Source organism: Leucoraja erinacea, chromosome 13 (genome assembly GCF_028641065.1).
Source record: "Leucoraja erinacea ecotype New England chromosome 13, Leri_hhj_1, whole genome shotgun sequence".
Taxonomy (NCBI): domain Eukaryota; kingdom Metazoa; phylum Chordata; class Chondrichthyes; order Rajiformes; family Rajidae; genus Leucoraja; species Leucoraja erinaceus.
The window spans coordinates 33,231,996-33,253,929 of NC_073389.1; the positions used below are offsets into that span (position 1 = coordinate 33,231,996).

General features: G+C 41.4%; 1 protein-coding gene across 5 annotated transcripts in view; it reads right to left on the reverse strand.

The window, feature by feature from the left end:
• The window catches only part of LOC129702825 (RCC1 and BTB domain-containing protein 2-like), a 75,668-nt gene that overhangs the window by 28,464 nt on the left and 25,270 nt on the right, over nt 1-21,934 (reverse strand). For 4 of the 5 annotated variants that reach the window (XM_055644839.1, XM_055644837.1, XM_055644836.1 and 1 more), the window contains exon 11: nt 8,214-8,344. In XM_055644839.1, the coding sequence (XP_055500814.1) occupies nt 8,214-8,344 (131 nt within the window). The remainder of the gene's footprint in view (nt 1-8,213; nt 8,345-21,934) is intronic. The other variant, XM_055644841.1, reaches the window with a different exon arrangement.

Here is a 21,934-nt window from a genome sequence, read left to right on the forward strand (position 1 = left end):
GTCCACATCTGTGCCAGGTGCGTCGAGATGGGGCTCCTAAGGGACCGTATTAGGAACTTGGAGCAGCAGCTCGATGACCTCTGTCCGGTCAGGGAGAGTGAGGTCATAGAGAGGAGTTATAGAGAGGTGGTCACTCCCAAGACCACGGGAGGCAGACAAGTGGGTCACGGTTAGAAGGGGCAGAGGCAGGGACTAGAGAGTACCCCGGTGGCTGTACACCTTGGAAATAAGTACTCCTGTTTGAGTACTGTTGGGGGGGACAGCCTACCTGGGAGTACCGACAGCAGCCGGGCCTCCGGCACGAAGACCGGCCCTGTTGCTCAGAAGGGTAGGGAAAAGAAGAGGAGGGCAATATTAATAAGGGACTCTAGTTAGGGGGTCAGATAGGCGATTCTGTGGACGCAGTCAGGAGACCCGGATGGTAGTTTGCCTCCCTGGTGCCAGGGTCTGGGATGCGTCTGCACGTGTCCAAGATATCCTGAAATGGGAGAGAATGCTGAGGCCGTGGTACATATAGGTACCAATGACAGGTAGAAAAAGAGAAGAGGATCTGAAAGGAGAATTTAGGGAGTTAGGAAGAGAGTTAAGGAGAAGGACCGCAAAAGTAACAATCTCAGGATTACTGCCTGTGGCACGCGACAGTAACAGTAGGAATGGAGTGAGGTGGAGGATAAATAGGTGGCTGAGGGATTGGTGCAGAGGGCAGGGATTCAAGTTTCTGGATCATTGGGACCTCTATTGGGGAAGGTGTGACCTGTACAAAAAGGACGGGTTGCACTTGAACCCGAGGGGGACCAATATCCTGGTGGGGAGATTTGCAAAGGCTACTGGGGAGACTTTAAACTAGAACGGTTGGGGGGAGGGACTCAAATAGAGAAATCTAGTAGAAGTGTGTGGGGCAGGAGGCAGAGAAGGGACGCACTCAGACCCAACATGTAGGGGAGAAACATGGTTGCAGGATGGCTGTGATTGGAAACTAAATATTCCAGGATTTCGTTGCTTCAGGTGTGACAGAATTGGAGATAGCAAGAGGTGGAGGTGTTGCATTGCTTGTCAGGGAAGATATTACAGCAGTGCTTTGGCAGGATAGATTAGAGGGCTCTAGGGAGGCTATTTGGGTGGAACTGAGAAATGGGAAAGGTGTAGCAACACTTATAGGGGTGTATTATAGACCGCCTAATGGGGAGCGAGAATTGGAAGAGCAAATATGTAAGGAGATAGCAGATATTAGTAGTAAGCACAAGGTAGTGATTGTGGGAGATTTCAATTTTCTACACATCGACTGGGAAACACATTCTGTAAAAGGGCTGGATGGTTTGGAGTTTGTAAAATGTGTGCAGGATAGTTTTTTGCAGCAATACATAGAGGTACCTACTAGAGAAGGGGCAGTGCTGGAAATGAGACAGGTCAGGTGGCGGAGGTATGTGTTGGGGAGCACTTCGGGATCACGATACCATTAGTTTCAATATAATTATGGAGAAGGTCAGAACTGGACCCAGGGTTGAGATTTTTGATTGGAGAGAGGCCAACTTTGAGGAGATGCAAAAGGATTTAAAAGGAGTAAATTGGGACATTTTGTTTTATGGGAAGGATGTAAAAGAGAAATGGAGGACATTTAAAGGTGAAATTTTAACAGTACAGAATCTTTATGTCCCTGTTCGGTTGAAAGGAAAGAGTAATAATTGGAAAGAGCCAAGGTTTTCAAGGGAAATTGGACACTTGGTTCGGAAAAAGAAAGAGATCTACAATAATTATAGGCAGCATGGAGTAAATGAGGTGCTGGAGGAGTATAAAGAATGTAAAAAGGAATCTTAAGAAAGAAATTAGAAAAGCTAAAAGAAGATATGAGGTTGCTTTGGCAAGTAAGTAAATCCAAAGGGTTTCCACAGCTATATTAATAGCAAAAGGATAACGAGGGATAAAATTGGTCCATTTGAGAGTCAGAGTGGGCAGCTATCTGCAGAGCCAAAAAGAGATGGGGGAGATATTGAACAATTTATTTTCTTCGTTATTCACCCAGGAGAAGGATATTGAATTATGTGAGGTAAGGGAAACAAGTAGAGTAGCTATGGAAACTATGAGATTCAAAGAAGAGGATGTACTGACACTTTTGGAAAATATTAAAAGTGGATAAGTCTCCAGGTCCTGACAGGATATTCCCTAGGACACTGAGGGAAGTTAGTGTAGAAATAGCACGGGCTATGACAGAAATATTTCAAATGTCATTCGAAACGGGAATGGTGCCGGAGGATTGGCGTACTGCGCAAATTGTTCCATTGTTTAAAAAGGGTTCTAAGAGTAAACCTAGCAATTATAGACCTGTTAGTTTGACGTCAGTGGTGGGCAAATTAATGGAAAAAATACTTAGAGATAATATATATAAGCATCTGGATAAACAGGGTCTGATTAGGAACAATCAACATGGATTTGTGCCTGGAAGGTCATGTTTGACTAATCTTGAATTTTTTGAAGAGGTTACTAGGGAAATTGATGAGGGTAAAGCGGTGGATGTTGTCTATATGGACTTCAGTAAGGTATTTTGACAAGGTTCCACATGGTTGGGTATTAATGGTGGAGTAGTAAGATGGATTCAACAGTGGCTGAATGGGAGATGCCAGAGAGTAATGGTGGATGGCTGTTTGTCAGGTTGGAGGCCGGTGACTAGTGGGGTGCCTCAGAGATCTGTGTTGGGTCCACTGTTGTTTGTCATATACATCAATGATCTGGATGATGGTGTGGTAAATTGGATTAGTAAGTATGCAGATGATACTAAGATAGGTGGTGTTGTGGATAATGAAGTAGATTTTTAAAGTCTACAGAGAGATTTAGGCCATTTGGAAGAGTGGGCTGAAAGATGTCAGATGGAGTTTAATGCTGATAAGTGTGAGGTGCTACATCTTGGCAGGACAAATCAAAATTGGATGTACATAGTAAATGGTAGCAAATTGAGGAATGCAGTTGAACAGAGGGATCTAGGAATAACTGCATAGTTCTGGCCTTTATAATTCAGAGCATTGAGTATAGAAGTTGGGATGTAATGTTAAAATTGTACAAGACATTGGTGAGGCCAATTCTGGAGTATGGTGTACAATTTTGGTCGCCAAATTATAGGAAAGATGTCAACAAAATAAAGAGAATACAGAGGAGATTTACTAGAATGGTGCCTGGGTTTCAGCACCTAAGTTACAGAGAAATGTTGAACAAGTTAGGTCTTTATTCTTTGGAGCGCAGAAGGTTAAGGGGCGACTTGATAGAGGTCTTTAAAATGATGAGAGGGATAGACAGAGTTGACGTGGATAAGCTTTTTCCTTTGAGAGTAGGGAAGATTCAAACAAGAGGACATGATTGGAGAATTAAGGGACACAAATTTTGGGGTAACATGAGGGGGAACTTCTTTACTCAGAGAATGGTAGCTGTGTGGAATGAGCTTCCAGTGAAAATGGTGGAGGCAGGTTTGATTTTATAAATTAAAAATAAATTGGATAGGTATATGGACGGGAAAGGAATGGAGGGTTATGGTCTGAATGCAGGTAGATGGGACTAGGTGAGAGTAAGTGTTCGGCACGGACTAGAAGGGCCGAGATGGCTTGTTTCCGTGCCGTAATTGTTATATGGTTATATTCATTAAGTAGAAAAAATGGATGATAGTGAGTTTAGTGAGGGGTATGTGGATAATTTAGACCAGGTCAATATTAAGGATGAGGAGGTGTTGGATATGATGGAATGCATAAGAACTAATGAATCCCTAAATACAGATGAGACACCAGTTTATTAAGGGAAGCTAGGGAGGAGACAGCTGGGAGGCTACAACAGAGATTTGTGTATCTTTGTCAACCATAGATGTGGTGCAGGAAAACTGAAGGATAGCTAATGTTCCTTCCTTTAAGGGTAGCAGGGATAAATCAAAACTACAGACCAGTAAGCCTTATAGCAGTGGTTAAGGAATTAAGAAAATGCTAAGGGATAGGGTTTATGTATATTTCGATTGGTAGCGATTGGTCAAAGATAGTCAGCATGGCTTTGAATAGGAAATTCCTGTCACACTCATTTTTTTGGGGAGGTAACTAAAGAATTGAAGGTAGAACAAGAGATGTGGTCTTTATGGACTTTAATAAAGCATTTGATAAGGCCCCTCATGATAGCCTGGTCCAGAGGTTTCAGATACATGGGATCCAAAATTATTTTGGTGATAGGAGGCAGAGGGTGGTGATGGAAGCATGTTTGTCAATGAAAAATGTGAGCAGTAGTGTGCCACAGAAATCAGCGATGTACCCTTGTGTTTGTGATTGATTTGATCAATTCAATTCAGCCCCTCCTGGCCAACCCACTAATTCTATGTTTTCCTATTTTGCATCTTTATTTTCTTATAATTTGTGCCTCAGTCAGACCCTCAATTATGTTATTACTTCTTTCTTCTCCATCTATCTTGAATGCAATGTAGTTAGGAATATTAAATTTTCAAATCTATCTTTTTTAAACAAGTTATTTATAGTGCTACTATGTCATCAAGGCACCTTGTCCCTGCATCTAAACAACATAATTTAACCACAAAGTGCATCTATGCACCTGAATGCCAAATTCATATCAAACTATTTTGCATTTACCCTCAGTATAATCTCTCCTATTTCTAATAGTTATTTATCACTGGTACACAAAAATGCTGGAGAAATTCAGCGGGTGCAGCAGCATCTATGGAGCGAAGGAGATAGGCAACGTCTCGGCCTGAAACGTTGCCTATCTCCTTCACTCCATAGATGCTGCTTCACCCGCCGAGTTACTCCAGCATTTTTATGTACCTTTGATTTTCCAGCATCTGCAGTTCCTTCTTAAACACAGTTATATACCACTTGTCTCTCCAACGTTTCTCTTGCTATTTATTCTGCTAACCTCCACGACTATAGTTACTTCCAAGCAGTTATTTGTTGACTCTGTTGGGGTGCAATATGTTCATTTAAACATATCTGTTCTTTTCAACACTGAATGCAATAATCCAAAAAGCAGAATCCTTTCCTTATGCACTACCCAGAAACAACAGGTGATCTTCAAAGATAGGATGATTCAAGTACACACATTACCACAATGAGGAAGGGAAAGGCACCCAAAGCTAAAGCTACCTGGATTAGTAAATATATAGACATATAAAAGGAAACAAGAAAAAGAAAGATAGTAATATATTTAAGGTTCATAAAATTGCAAAGAATCGACCAATTGCAAAAAATTGGAAGGCAATCTGAAAGTTAGTGGCACAAAAAGAAAACAAACAGCTTACGTAACAAGAGAATGCAAAGTCTTTCAGAAAGATATAAAAAGTAAAACGGTCAAAAGAAAGATGAGATAAACAGTGCATAAAGGAGATCTTGTGGAAGGTAAGATATGGATACTGCACTGAATGAATATATCAGTCTTCAATAAATAAAACGATGCTGCCAATTAACAGGAGGAGAAAGAAGTGACGTTGAGTGGGATCAAAAGCAGTAATTTGGTTGCAATGATTGAAGTAAAGGTAGTCACTGAGACCTGATAAGATGAGGTAGATTTGAGGATTTGGCCCACAATGCTTGTGCCAAACATAATGCCCGGCTGAACCAATCTCATTTGCCTGTACATGGGGTTGAAGAAATGGGGAATCAAGAAGGGTATTACAAATCTGAAGAAGGGTTTCGGCCCGAAACGTTGCCTATTTCCTTCGCTCCATAGATGCTGCTGCACCCGCTGAGTTTCTCCAGCTTTTCTGTGTAACCCAGGGTATTACAAATAGTCATCTTAGGCCAGTGGCTGTTTTGAGTGACCTCAAGTTTATAATGGGTAAAACAAGAGAGACCAAGCAGTTGTACATTGGAAAAATAAACTAAAAATAAAAGCACGAGTCAGCACCAGAAGCTGAAACAGAGGCAGAGTCAGGTTACAGAAGAGATATAGCAAAATGGTGATGCCCGTGCTGCTGGTATCATTCAAAGTTCATCTGGGATCCAGAACATCCCCAAGATTATGAAAAGTGTGATCACTCTTAACAAAGGGATGGAGTTTGTGACCAACAGTGAAGATAACTGGAGGATTTTTTTAGAATTCAATGCCGAATGCTGGATAAACTGCCCATTGAGTTAGGAGCTGTGGAGAGTTCAAGGAAATTGGTAATGATGTGGAACTGTGTAATTTCAACACACACTTATAAACTGACATATTTTCATTTGATGTCCCCCAGGAGAACCTGTTTGTGGGAAGGAGGAAGGAAGTAAGAGTGGATTCTTGGGGGTGGGGACACCAGAAGGAGAAATGCCAGAGTAGAAAGAATAAAGATCACAGATCATTCTCTGACTATGACAGTGCAAATAAAATGGATCCATCCCAGTCAAGTTCTAGTCAGAAACAGCAGTGAGGAAATGTTGGAAGAGAATGGTGCACCGGGTCTGAGGAGCAGGCAGATCAAGAATGATCCAATGGGACAGTTTAGCTTTGATTCAGTCACATAGATTGTCACTGGTGACCCGAGTAGTTCTTTATAACAGTAGAGCCTCAGCTGAAACCTTTGTTCATGCTTTCGTTTTTAACACCGGTATGGTATGGTACCAAAGAAATTATATTACTGGACGAATAAATCAGCGGTCACGCCAAGATATTTGGGGAATTTAAATTTAGTTAATTAAAAAAATCTGAAATGTTTAGATATTTTGGGATTAGAAGGGAATCAAACATTCTGATCATAGAGTGATTGCTGAATCGCAGAACAAGCTTGGTCGCCTACTCCTAAACCTACTAATGTTGTATTCGTTACTGGGCCATGGTCAGAATCTGATTGGAGGTATTAAGGCTTGAAATTCCATGGTTATTGAACTGAAATGTTCTCTCTTCACATATGCTATGTGATCTATTTCAAACATTCTCTGTATTTAACCCATAAATTAAGAACATATTCAAGAAATAGAAAGAAAAAAGGAATTTGTATATGGAAAGTAATAAATAAGTAGTTTCCTGTCCGGAAACATGTTGATCTGGTTTGGGAACAGCTCTGCCCAGGACAGGAAGGCTCTGCAGAGAGTAGTGCGTTTGGCCAAACGCACCATGGGAACTACACTCACCCCCTTGCAGGACCTATACACCAAGAGGTGCAGATCCAGTGCCAGCAAGATAATGAAGGACCCCTACCACCCTAGCAACGGACTGTTCCAGCTGCTACGGTCAGGCAAGCGCCTCCGCTGTCATGCTGTGAAAACAGAGAGGATGAGACAGAGTTTCTTCCCACAGGCCATCAGGACTGTAAACTCTGATCTCACCAGGGACTAATTTACTGTTGTGTCTTTTAAAAAAAAAAAATGTAAATACTGGTTCAGTTCTGTTGTTTTGCACATCCCGCAGGCAATGCCACTTTCATTTCACTGTAAATCTTGTATGTGTGTGACAAATAAAGTTGACTTGACTTGAGTTTAGAGGAGGCAGGACAAAAGATGAGAAGTGACAAGAAATTTTAGTTATAGGATCAGAGTGAACAAGCTGGGATTGTTCTCCTTAGAGCAGAGGAAGTTTACAAGATCATTAGTTGTTTAATTGGGTAGAGGGAAGCTGGTCCTTTCATCATGTGTAGGAAGACACTGCTGATGCTGGTTTAAACCAAAGGTAGACACCAAAAGCTGGAGTAACTCAGACAGCATCTCTGGAGAAAAGGAATAGGTAATGTTTCTTCAGACTGAGAGTCGGGAAAGGGAAACTAGAGTTAAAGGCTGCGATGTAGAGAGATATAGAACAAAAGATTGAAAGATATGCAAAAAAGTGATGATGATAAAGGAAACAGGCCATTGTTAGCTGTGGCCTAGGTGAGAACGAGTACAGACAATGAGACAGCGAGTCTTGTTCTTCAGGGAGCTTGTTTGGATTTGGCCTCCTTCTATGCTGTAACAAATCCAAGAGAAAAAGTAATGGCATATATGCAAGTTCAGTGCTACAGAGCCAGGAGATTAGAGTTATGGCAGACAAACATATGTTAGTCTAGTAAGCCCCTTTCATACTGATAGAGGTCAGGATGGACCAAATAGGAAGATGTTTATAAGGGATCATTTTTAGTCCTCATGAACACAGACTGAATGGGCTTAATACTCTCCTTCAGTATTGTAACATACCACGATGAACTAAAAGGTTCTTAATTCTATCAAATCCGTGAAAGGGGTAGAAGGATTATAATGAATATGTTTAAGACAAATAGTTTTTTCTCAGTTCCCTACCTTTGCTTGGTATTTTACTGCAGCAGATAGTAAAGTGAAGGCATTCTCCACGGAAATACCTTGTTTAATGGTCTGCTCACAGAGGTTTTTCAAGCTGTTTTCTCTGTAAAATGCTGCCAAATCCAAAAGGCCTGCAAGATAAAAACAGTAATAATATTTAACTGGATTTTTCAAACATGTCTGACAAAAGAGACACGTTCAAAATTGAACCAACTTGTATTTTAATTGTTTAATATGTGGTATATCTTACGCCTGTGTAGTACAGAAATTAAAGGAAATGGCAAGCCAGGTTTTCAATCAGTCAACCTCTGCAAGTATGCCAAGAACAATAGACTCACAGGAATTGTAACTGATGATCTTGAATAATTTCCAATTTCCTCCTGCAAAATGTTGTGAAGGCAATGACCATTCTTTCTGATTCTACTACGCACTTCGTACCTTCACAAATAATTCTACATCCATCCTTGACCAATCTCTCAGGTAATTCAGACTATTCATAAACACAACCTGTTCACTGAGATATGTGACATGGGAGTTGGCAATTCAGCCCATAGCATTTGTGCTAGTTAAGAAAAAGCCAACCAAGCTAATCACGTCTTCCAATGCGAGGTCCAGAACCGTTAAAGTCACATTTCTTCATTACACATCCAAGTACAGTCTAATCATGCTTAAAGTTTCTCCCTCCACTACATTTTTAGGCAGAGAACTGCTTGATGAATGGAGGCTCCCAATGAATGTAGAGCAGCTCCTTATCTTCCCACTAATATTTTTAAATCCACATCCTGTTGTGTTTGACTACACTGCTAACGGACAATAGAGAAAAGGTGCAGGAGTTGGCCATTCAGCCCTTCAAGCCATCACCGCCATTCAATATGTTCATGGCTGATCATCCCCAATCAGTACCCCATTCCTGCTAGCTCTCTCTTGAAACAGGTTCTTTCTATTTAACTTTGTCCCTCATCATTTTATACATCATTTAATTTCCCATCACTATACCTATTCCAATAAAAACAACCACATCTAGTCCAATCTTACCTAACACTTAGACTTTTACGATCTTGGTAACATCTTAACGATTCGCCTCTACATTATAGTGTGATGTACAATATTCTTCACATTGCACAATTATACACAGTGCTTTGTGTATAAGCACTGTATACAATCATAGCACCCACTCCCCCCTCCTCCAATGTTATATTCTGTATTTTCACAAATTAAGGATAGAGCAACGAAAAATCAGACCAGGAAACAGGCCCTTCGGCCCACCAAGTCCGCGCTGATCAGCGATCCCCGGACATTAACACTACCCTACACACGCTAGGGACAATTTATTATTGATACCAATCTAATTAACCTACAAACCTGTATGTATTTGAAGTGTAGGAGGAAACCGAAGATCTCTGAGAAAACCCACTCAGCTCATGGGGAGAATGTACAAACAAACAAACAAGTACAGTGCAGGACTGTACTTGGCTGTACAGACAAGCAACTGCATTCAGGATCAAACCCGGGTGTCTGGCACTGTCAGGCAGTAGCTCTACCGCTATGCCACCGTGATCCGCCAGATGTGGATCTTTTCATTCTTCAAGCCCATTCTGGTGTTCAATGCAATATTTTATCTCAATACCATATTCCTGCTCCATCTCCATATCCTTTGATGCCCATTGTATCAAGAACACTCCTTCTTAGATATATTTAGTGACATGGTCTTCGAGGCTTTTGGCAGTAATAGATTTCTGCATGTAACATAAGCTTTCTTTCTTGACACCCTTCCCTCCAAAGGCAGGAGGGTTTCTGTCCTGCCTTTCTTTTGGGAGTAACATGTTTACCCCAAACCTCTTGAATCTCCTTAAATGGCTCCCATTGCTCTAAAATGCATACTCCAATAAGTAACTGGTCGAGTCCATTTTTGCAATTCACTTCCCAGTCTCATAACATTGACCACATTCTAATTTGTAAATTCTATTTGCACTTTTCCTTACCCAGGTTAAATCTCACCAAATTATGATCCTTAACACAAAAGACCATCATCTCACTCCATCTCTAATAATTTAAATCCAGATTCGTACCCCTCCACCTCTTTGGGAGCACTTGCTATATGCTGTGCCTTATTTAGTGTATTCCAGTTAGTAATTGTTTATTTGAAAACATGCCACAATCACCATTGTAGTGTCTTTGTTTAAGAAGTTTTCCTGTAAATTTGCTCTTCTAATTCCCCTATTTACAGGACAATAGTATACTCCCACCAATGTGATCAGCCCTTTATGTTCTTTGTTCAACGCATAAAACCTCATTTGATGATCCTTTAAACGTATCTTACATCAGTCACTGAAAGTAAGCATGCAGGCACAGCAGGCAGTGAAGAAAGGTAATGGCATGTTGGCCTTCATAACGAGAAGATTTGAGTATAGGAGCAAAGAGGTCCTTCTGCAGTTGTACAGGGCCCTGGTGAGACCACATTGTGTGCAGTTTAGGTCTCCTAATTTGAGGAAGAACATTCTTGCTATTGAGGGAGTGCAGCGTAGGTTCATGAGGATAAGTCCCGGGATGGTGGGACTATCATACAATGAAAGAATGGAACGGCTGGGCTGTATTCACTGGAATTTAGAAGGATGACAGGAGATCTTATAGAAACATAGAAAATTATTATGGGATTAGACACGCTAGATGCAGGAATCATGTTCCCAATGTTGGGGGAGTCCAGAACCAGGGGCCACAGTTTATGAATAAGGGGTAGGCCATTTAGAACTGAGATGAGGAAAAGCCTTTTCACCCAGAGAGTTGTGAATTTGTGGAATTCTCTGCCTCAGGTGGCAGTGGAGGCCAGTTCACTGGATGCATTCAAGAGAGTTTGATAGAGCTCTTGGGGCTAGCGGAATCAAGAGATATAGGGAGAAGGGGGTACTGATTGTGGATGATCAGCCATGATCACATTGAATGGCGGTGTTGGCTCGAAGGGCCGAATGGCCTACTCCTGCACCTATTTTCTATGTATCTTCTCACAGCTTTGATTTATTATTTCATCAACATTGCAAATCCACCTCCTTTCTCTATAATCTTCTTCCTGTGTTATCTGAAGCTTACACTCCAGCCCCTCTATATGCTATTTTTATATAGTTAGCTATAATCATTCCTTTATGTACCTATCAGCAGTTTCACCCCTATATGTTCTATATATTATATTCCTCCTGATATCAAGTGCAGAGAGGCACCATTTCTATGAACTTTTTATAATTTGAAAACTTTAGAAACTGCAGGACTAAGCCATTTATTACTCAACAATTCAATAAGAATGTGAACATCCTTCAGTACAGTGTCGCTTTCAACCCTTCAATTCCCTTGTTATCCAAAAATATTCTTGAATATACTCAGCAACTGAGTCTCTACAACCCTCTTGGATTGAATTCTGAAGATTCATTATCATCTGGGTAAAGGCAAATATTTTTTTAATTATCTGTCTTGAATGGCCAGGCCCTTATTTCAGTGTGACCCCCCCTCCCCCCCACCTCACCGCACCCCATCCCTGGTTACCAGTTTACCAGTAATGCAACCAGAGTGTGTATATCCTCACATCAACCCTGTCAAGCCCCATAAGAATCCTGTAGTTTTCAATAATTGCTTCACATCCTAAATTCTCACATATTTTCAGCTTTTTATCAGATTTTCTTTCTGAACATTTGCTCAGCTTCCTCTCTCCGACCAAACTATTTTAAACTCTCCACAACAGTACTTGTAACCATGAACAAACTGCATCCTGCTGTCAGGTCCATACAAGTCCCACCCTCTGGAGAAATGCATGCAATGGCTCAATAATTAAAAATGTCATCCCCACATCTGTCTGGCCACACATTCATATGCATCTCTGTACATGCACGCAAGACTGGGAGTAACATATTTCCTATTGTTTTGATATTCAACTTCTCAAGCTCTTTACTCCTTAAAATATGCCTGTGATACTCCATCCTACTTTTACCCATTTCATTGGTACTGATGGACCATGACCTCAAGCTATTTCAGAATTCTCCACAAGTGCTCAGTGACAGCCTTGACCTTGGCACCAGAGAGGCAAACAAAAATCACGGAAGAAGGTATGTGCCTTATGGTCACCAATCAAATTCCAGAAATGTATTTATTTATTTCATCTTTTCCTCCCTCTCTGTACGGTTGAACCACCCATGGTGCTGAATTACACAGGGAAAATTCAAAAATTAATACTATCTTGAGAACCAAAATGTCCTGAAATACATGCCTGTCCACATTGGCAACTCAACTATTCCCTTTCTGATTACACAACCAAGTGACTGTCACCTGATATGTGCTCTCCACCATATTCTCTCAGCCTCGAGTATAGACAGAGTGAAGTTCCTGTAGCTGACGTTGTACCGCTCACAGGAAACATCCTGTTCCAAAGGATATGTATTCCGAGGTACCCTGCAATGCCACCATCTAACACAACTGAATATAAACAAAAAATAGTTTGTTTTTTTCATACTCGAGGACAGAGTTGGGAAGTAGCCATTTTGAGAGGAGAGAAAACATTTTAAAACTCTGGAGAGTGGAGAGAAAGCTGTGTTTTGATTGAAAAATGGCTTTGTTCCAAGTGAAGGGGGAACATTTTGATAAACAGGTGTTTGATTGGCTGAGCATGAGGCACAGCAGTCAATAAAAGGAAATGGAGGATGTGGTCTTTCACTATCATGATCCATTCAAGGAATCTCAAAATTAAGAGAAAATTAAGATTGGCCAAATGTCCCTGTGGAACAATAAGCAAAGACAAGAGTTGGTATTAGGGGTGGGTGTAATCATTAAAACTTGCTTGGACACATCCTGTGCCTGACAATCAGGATCATGAACAGCCCATGACATGATTTAACTCATGTCTCAGGGTGCAGTTAGAACCAGTTTAGAACCACTGACTCTCAAGCTGCAAACGGTGCAATTCTTGTATTGCTGAGAATTTCTCCAGTGTTTATTATGTGATCTGTAGATATGGAAGAGGACACTAACCTATGCATTATGCCCAGCTGCCTGCCGTAGGAGCAAATTCATTATTGCCAGCAGGAGAGAGATTAGAAATTACAAAAACAGATCTGAAATAAAAATAAAACTACTGGATGTTCTCCAAAGGACAAAAAGGTGGAGTAAATAGTCGAATACTTTTCAGCAGCTCCGATCAAAGATGAGATTATGATTTGAAACTGGTGAACTTGTAAAGTGCTAATTCTACAGACAGGGTGCCGTCCCATTGCAGAACTGTGTCAGAAGGTGAGGTCAGCGTAGTGTGGGGGAAAGCAGTTAAAATAATACACAACTAAAAGTTCATGTTGCTTGTGTACTGCATTGGGGTGTTTTACAAAGCATTCGTCCAGTTTGTAATATAAAGACTGAAGTATCAACAGGAAATACAGTAAATTAAATTGAAAAACATACTTGTAAATCATTGCTTTACGTGACAAGATTGATTAACACAGATCTGGATGATGAGAAGGGAAAAGAAAAGGGAGAGTTGCTACATATCTGTACTTGGCTGGAAGGGATGGGTGTGCTGGGATTGACTGAAGCATGTATCAGGATGTTACAAAGAGCTCATTACTTCAGAATGTTGAAAAGGGAAGGGGCAAAGTGCTGGTATCCTGTGTAGTTGAGAGAAGTGCCAAAAGATGATTCACTGAGAATGAGGCGAGCATGAACAAGTTAAATCATTTTATGGCTATGGAGTGCATTAATCATTGTGGAAATTGAGTTGAGAAAATGATATTAAGTACAGGAATGGAATGCGAGTTCTTACAGCAACAGGGTGACAGGAAATGTGGTTGTTAGCTATGTGAGTCACTGAACATACACAGTGACCTCCATAATGTTTGGGACACAGACCCAGCATTTATTTATTTGCCTCTGTACTCCACAATTTGAGATTTGTAATAGAAAAAAACCACATGTGGTTAAAGTGAACATTGTCATAGAAACATAGAAAATAGGTGCAGGAGGAGGCCATTTGGCCCTTCGAGTCAGCACCGCCATTCATTGTGATCATGGCTGATCGTCCCCTATCAATAACCCGTGCCTGTCTTCTCCCCATATCCCTCGACTCCACTAGCCCCTAGAGCTCTATCTAACTCTCTCTTAAATCTATCCAGTGACTTGGCCTCCACTGCCCTCTGTGGCAGGGAATTCCATAAATTCACAACTCTTTGGGGAAAAAGTTTCTCATCTCAGTCTTAAATGACCTCCCCTTTATTCTAAGAGTGTGGCCCCTGGTTCTGGACTCGCCCAACATTGGGAACATTTTTCCTGCATCTAGCTTGTCCAGTCCTTTTATTATTTTTATATGTTTCTATAAGATCCCCCCTCATTCTTCTAAACTCCAGTGAATACAATCCTAGTCTTTTCAATCTTTCCTCATATGACAGTCCCACCATCCCAGGATTGTCAGATTTTATTAAAGGGCGTTTTTACCAATTTTTGTTTCACCATGTAGAAATTACAGCTGTGTTTGTACATAGTCCCCCATTTCAGGGCATCATAATGGTTGGGACACATGGCTTCACAGATGTTTGTAATTGCTCAGGTGCGTTTAATTGCCTCCTTAATGCAGGTATGAGAGAGCTCTCAGCACCTAGTCTTTCCATCACCTTTGGAAACTTTTATTGCTGTTTATCAACATGAGGACCAAAGTTGTGCCAATGAAAGTCAAAAAAGCCATTATGAGACTGAGAAACAAGAATAGAACTGTCAGCCAAACCTTAGGCTTACCAAAATTAACTGTTTGGAACATCATTAAGAAGAAAGAGAGCACTGGTGAGCTTATTAATAATCGCAAAGGGACTGGCAGGCCAAGGACAACCTCCACAGCTGATGACAGAAGGATTTTCTCTATAATAAAGAAAAATCCCCTAACACCTGTCTGACAGATCAGAAACACTCTTCGGGAGTCAGGTGTGGATTTGTCAATAACCACTATCCGCAGAAGACTTCATGAACAGAAATACAGAGGCTACACTGCAAGATGCAAACCACTGGCTAACCGCAAAAATAGGATGGCCGGGTTACAGTTTGCCAAGAAGTACGTAAAGAGCAACCACAGTTCTGGAAATGGTCTTGTGGACAGATGAGATGAAGATTAACATATCTGAGTGATGGCAAGAACAAAGTATAGAGGAGAGAAGGAACTGCCCAAGATTCAAAGCATACCACCTCATCTGTGAAACATGGTGGTGGGGGTGTTATGGTCTGGGCATATATTGCTGCTGAAGGTACTGGCTCACTTATCTTCATTGATGATACAACTGCTGATGGTAGTAGCATAATGAATTCTGAAGTGTATAGGCACATTCTATCTGCTCAAGTTCAAACAAATGCCTCAAAACTCATTGGCCGGTGGTTCATTCTACAGCAAGACAATGATCACAAACATACTGCTAAAGCAACAAAGGAGTTTTTCAAAGCTAAAAAATGGTCAATACTTGAGTGGCCAAGTCAATCACCCAATGTGAACCCAATTGAGCATGCCTTTTATATGCTGAAGAGAAAACTGAAGGAGATTAGCCCCCAAAACAAGTATAAGCTAAAGATGGCAGCAATACAGGCCTGACAGAACATCACCAGAGAAGACACCCAGCAACTGGTGATGTCCATGAATCACAGACTCCAAGCAGTCATTGCATGCAAAGAATATGCAACAAAACATTAAACATGACTACTTTCATTTACATGACATTGCTGTGTCCCAAACATTACGGTGCCGTGAAATGGAGGGGATTATGTATAAACACTGCTGTAATTTCTACATGGTGAAACCAAAATGTATAAAAATACATTTTATTAAAATCTGACAATGTGCACTTTAACCACATGTGATTTTTTTCTATTACAAATCTCAAATTGTGTACAAAGGCAAATAAATAAATTGTGTACGAAAGCAAATAAATAAATGGTTACACAAAAAAGCTGGAGAAACTCAGCGGGTGCAGCAGCATCTATGGAGCGAAGGAAATAGGCAACGTTTCGGGCTGAAACCCTTCTTCAGACTGATCGGGGGCGGGGGTGGGCGGGGACAAGAAAGGGAAAAGGAGGAGGAGCCCGAAGGCTGGGGGATGGGAGGAGACAGCAGGGGGACTGAGGAAGGGGAGGAGACAGCAAGGACTAACAAAATGGGGAGAATTCGATGTTCATGCCCCCGGGATGCAGACTCCCCAAACGGAATATGAGGTGCTGTTCCTCCAATTTCCGGTGCTGCTCGCTGTGGCCATGGAGGAGACCCAGGACAGAGAGGTCGGAGACGGAGTGGGAGGGGGAGTTGAAGTGCTGAGCCACCGGGAGGTCAGATAAATAAATGATGGGTCTTTGTCCCAAACATTATGGAGGGCACTGTATACTGGCTGTTATTCTATATCCAGAACTTGAGATAAGAAGAAAACAGATGTGCCATGGCAAATGATAGCTTGCAAATTGTGAAGCCTAGTTTCAAATTATTAGAAAAAGATGGAGCGGGAGAATCTGAGTAAGACAAGCCAAATGAATGTTCCACATATCCCAAGACAATGGAGGTAGGGCTGAGACCCATATGGGTTCCTACAGCAGCACTCCCTTAATGAAAGTGGGGACTCAAAGCAGTTGTTGTTGAAGTAAGATTCAGCCAAGATGTTGTTGAAAGAGGATGGATTAAACCCATGTTCAAAGGCAGAGACAGCTTAATATGGGGAGAAATGCAGGCAAGGACAGGACCACAAAAGTGGAAGCTGCTGATGTGGTAAAGCATATCTTGAGCATGGGTGGTAAGAGGCTGGACAAGGGTCATGGTAGGAAGGAAGTTCTGTAGGACGAGAACCTGGTGGAACAACCCAAGCTGATTTGTCTCTAGATTTTTGAAAGAAGGAAGTGGTTCAAATGATTCACCAAACAACTCTACCCCCATTTCTATGCCCCCCCCCCCATCCTTAACCTTAAGTTTAATTACAAAAGTAAGATCGTATTTAAGAAGATTACAGGTTTAAAGAGGTTAGATTACAATGAGGGAAATAGTCATCAGGACCATAACAAACCACAATCCCCAGGTGGCTTGTTCCACTATCAAGTTACTGATACAGTTCCAATAGCAATGTTACTATGTACAGTGATCTGCAGATGTGGATTATCAGTACAAGCACCGTGATAAAGAGCCATATTTCACAAGGAGATTTTTTTTAGAGCTACAACAATGTTGGAAAGCCAACAGAATTTATGCATTTCCTATCAGCTACAATTCTCAAGGATAATAGGGGCATGTACTGTCCGTGACGTTAATTAAAACTGATAAAACTACAGCTTTGAAGCTACAGGGAAATATCATTTTTCACAATCAATAAAGCTAGCCTGTCAGCTTACCCAATTAGTGTATTGGAAAGAAAGTGAAAAGTAGCAGATGTTATTTTATCAACCATCTTAAATTATAGGGGGGCTTGATCTCATTGGTTCTGGCACATGACAATCTAATTGTCAGCAGCAATCAAGAGAGTGATTTGAAGAGAAACTAGTACATTTCTTATATATGAATGATACATCTACAAGAAGGTACGTATCCACATGTTATTACAAAATTAAGTATAATTGTGCTTTCCTACTTAAACCTGTATATTGCTCTTTTCATGCCACAATTTTTTTTCCATAGAAATGTTCTGCAGTCTGAGGCTCCGGAATTAGCAGACACTGTGCAACTGCAGACTACGGCCCCTAGGTAGAGATGTAGAGTAATTATTTACCTTTTACAAATTGAATGAGCTGCTATAGTTGTTGCCCTTGATAAACATTATCTTTTTAAAAAATCCTCTAACTTCTAAAATTGTCTCTCTCCCACACTCACCCCACTTTCTGCCCAATGCCCCACTGAATACAGTGAAAATATGTTTACTACAAACCAACAGACTCACAATTACCTGGACTACACTTCCTCCCACATTGTGCCTCTTGCAAAAACACTATCCCCTACGTTCAATTCCTCTGTCCCCGGTGTAACTGCTCCCAAGATGAGACTTTCCATTCTAGGACATCCGTAGTGTCGTCTTTCTTTAGTAATTGTGGTTTCCTCCCTACTGTTGTAGATTGTTCCCCCACCCGCTTCTCCTCTGTGTCCTGTAATACTGCACTTGCTCTCCCTCTCCCCGGATGTAACAAGGACAGAGTTCCCCTTGTCCTCACCTTTCACTCCATCATCCTCTGACATTTTAGTCACCTCCACCTTGATCTCAACACCAGTCACATCTTCCCATCTCCACCCCTTTCGGCCTTCTGTAGAGACCGCTCCCTCCATAACTCCTTGGTTAACTCATCCCATCCCATCCCCCCCCCCTCCCAGCTACTTTCACCTGCAACTATTGAGATGTAACACCTGTCTCTATATCTCATCCCCTGCCTCCATCCAGGAACTCCAACAGTCCCTCCAGGTGAGACAGACATTGACGTGCACCTCCTCTGCTGCATTGTGTTCCTGATGTGGCCTCCTATACCAGTGCATCTTAAACTGGTGAATGGTTCACCCTAGAGCGAATGAAATGATTTTGGGGTGAATGAAACTAGAGGGGTGAATGAAGGGTGAATGACTTAGTTTATTCAGATATTTATATATTTTTTTCTATACTTAAAAAAGGCATTGCCATTAAAGTGGTTAGTAAGCTCTTATTGGTTTTAATGGCAGTGGAGCTGGAAATTTGATGTTTTTTTTCTCTCTATCTATGGTTTTCTAATTTCAAAGTAGCAGGATATTTCTCAAATGTACTGTAATATAACCTTTTAGGGAAGACCAGAGCTAGTGGGATAATAAATGTATAAATGGCAACACTGGAGGATCGCCGTAGGCAACTGATGAACTGTAACTTTACTTTGCGTAGCAATTTAGCTACCAAAGTTGATATTTGGTGGTATTGTGAGCTTTCGTCGTGGAGAGTTAAAGTTATATTAGTTGGATACTAATATATTAAATCACATATTTTTTAGAGTTAGTTTTCCAAGAAAAAAAACTACAGTAATCAAAGCCCAAAAGGGTAGGATAGGGCTGAAGACCAGTGTTTAGACGTTGGAATGTTTTTTTTATCATTGTAATAAAATGATTTTCCAACTCCAGTGGAAATTAAACTTTTTTATTTCACTCCTAGTTTTCGTTACTTATTTTTAGGATGTTCAAAAAGTTGAATAAAATAAACACTTAAGAAATTAGTTAATTTATGTATTTTGCTCATGTGACAAAATAAATTATATATAAAATTATACACAGGGAGAACAAGACAAAAATTACCAAAAAACATAAGAAATTTTAGTCAAGGGTGAATGAAATTTTGTGATAGACTCAAAGGTGAATGACACTGAAATAGTTTAAGAAGCACTGTCCTATACATTGGCGAGACCAAGCGTAAACTCGGCGACTGTTTCGCCGAACACTCACGCTCGGTCCACCAAGGCCGACCGGATCTCCCGGGATGCTAACCATACCCCATTCCCATACTGATCTTTCTGTCCTGGGCGTCCTCCATTGCCAGAGTACGGCCACATGCAAACTGGTGGAACAGCACGTCGCATTCCACTTGGGTAGCTTACAACTCAATGGTACTAACATTGAATTCTAAATTTTAAGTAACCAGTAACACCCCTTTTCTTTCTACCCCCCCCCCCCCCCCCCCCCCTTCCTCCTGCCCCTCCCTTGGACTCTCACCCATTTCTCCCCTCCCCTTATATTCCTTTCTTTGACTTCACTTCCCAATTTGCAACTCTCTCGCATCTTTTTTTTTAAACTCTGTACTTTGTCCAATCATCTGCCAATCAAAATCCCACCTCACCTGTGTTCATATATTACTTTTGCAGTGCTTTGTACTGCCTCCCCTCTCTTCCAGCTTTTTCTTCCCTGCCCCACCCTGGCCCCCACAATCAGTATAAGAAAGGACCAAACCTAAAACATTACCCATCCATGTTCTCCAGGGATGCTGCCTGACGTTCTGAGTTTCTCCAGCATTTTGTATCTTTTTACTATACTGTGAAAATATAGATTTTTTAATTTCAGGGTTTACATTATGCAACTAACATCTAGAACTTCCCAACCCAGCAACACTTGGAGGAGCATTTAAAAGGTACTTGGACGGGTACATGGATAGGAAAGGTTTAGGGGATAGGGGCCAAACGCAGGCACATGTGACTTCCTTAGATGGGGCATCTTGTTTGGCATGGACGAGTTGGGCCAAAGGGCTTGTTTCTTTGCTGTATGACTCCATGATTTGGCAGTTCACCAAGTATATTTCAGAGTGGTAAGCGAATTTAAGCTTAAGTTGCTTTCAGTTTTTAAGACTTTAAGCTTAAGTATGCTGTGCCTCAACTGATAATATACTAAAAATATTTGACTGATTGTTAAGCAATTTGGGATTCCCTCCTGAGTTTGTGAAAGGAATTCCTGAACAAGGTAAAATCTTTTCTCTGTTCATATGAGATACTCAAACTGATTGATTGAAAGATACAGCATGGAAACAGGCCCTTCGAGTCCATGCTGACCATCAATCACCCATTTACATTAGTTCTATATTATTCCACTTTCGGTGGGGGCACTGCGTGACGGCGCCCTGCCAGCAGCGTGTTCATCATTTCTACTTTTTTTGTTTTCTTAGTATGTCCAAATGTTTGTTTTAATGTCTCTCGGTGTGTCTTGTGTGGGAGGTGGTAAGGGGGGGAACCGCTTTTGGTCGCCTCCTCCATGGAGAGGCGACTTTTTCCATGTCGCCTAACAACAAGGATTGGTGCGGCCTTTCCCGTAGTCGGGCCCGGAGCTTCAGCAGCGGGTGCAGCGTGAACATTTCATCGTGGAGCAGGCGAGCCCTCACTGGGGGTCGCCAGAAGGGAGTGCTCCGATCGCTGGCCCGCGGCAGCCTGAAGCCGTCTGTGGAGCTGCCAGCTGGCACGGCCTCCTGAGCCTGGGATCCCTCGTTAAGGACCCCGGAGGAGAAAAGCACCAACCACGGCCTGCAGCCTACATCATCTTGAAGCCACAGTCTCCGGTAGAGAAACACCGATTCGGGACTTACCATGGCTGTACATCTGGCCGCCCGCAGCGGCGACTGCGGAGGTTTGTGGTCCCGACCACGGGGGCGAAATGGAGGAGGCCTGACCAAACTTTGTGCCTTCCATCATAGTGATGAATGCTGTCGTGGATGTTTGTGTTTAATTTTTATTGTGTATTGTGTATTCTTTTTTATTGTACTGCTGCTGGCAAATTCATTTCACTGTACTTTATTGTGTATGTGACAAATAAATTTGACTATTGACTATTGAAACTGGAGCGCTCAGAGAAAACCCAAGCAGTCATATGGGAGAATATACAAATTCCACACTGACAGCACCCGAGGTCAGGATCTGGTATGTGAGCCAGCTATACCACTGTGCAACCCTAAATATATTCCTTCCCTCAGACATTCATTATTCTCCACAAAAGATAATCATTATTCAGAGAATAAATTAAAATAATTATTCAATATCTGAAAAGGGGGGCATTCCTAGAAAACAACATTAAACAAAATGTTGTAGATCACAAAGACTAAGTAAAATACATTGTGGGAATTTTGAAACACAGAGTGTGGCACATCATTCATTATAGTGATTCATAAGTGGAAGACAATCGAAAGAGTCAAAGGTATTGTTAAAATTAATTAATTCGTAAACCAACAAATATTATTATCAAAAGCATCTTTCACCTTAGGGGCTGCTTCCTAGTT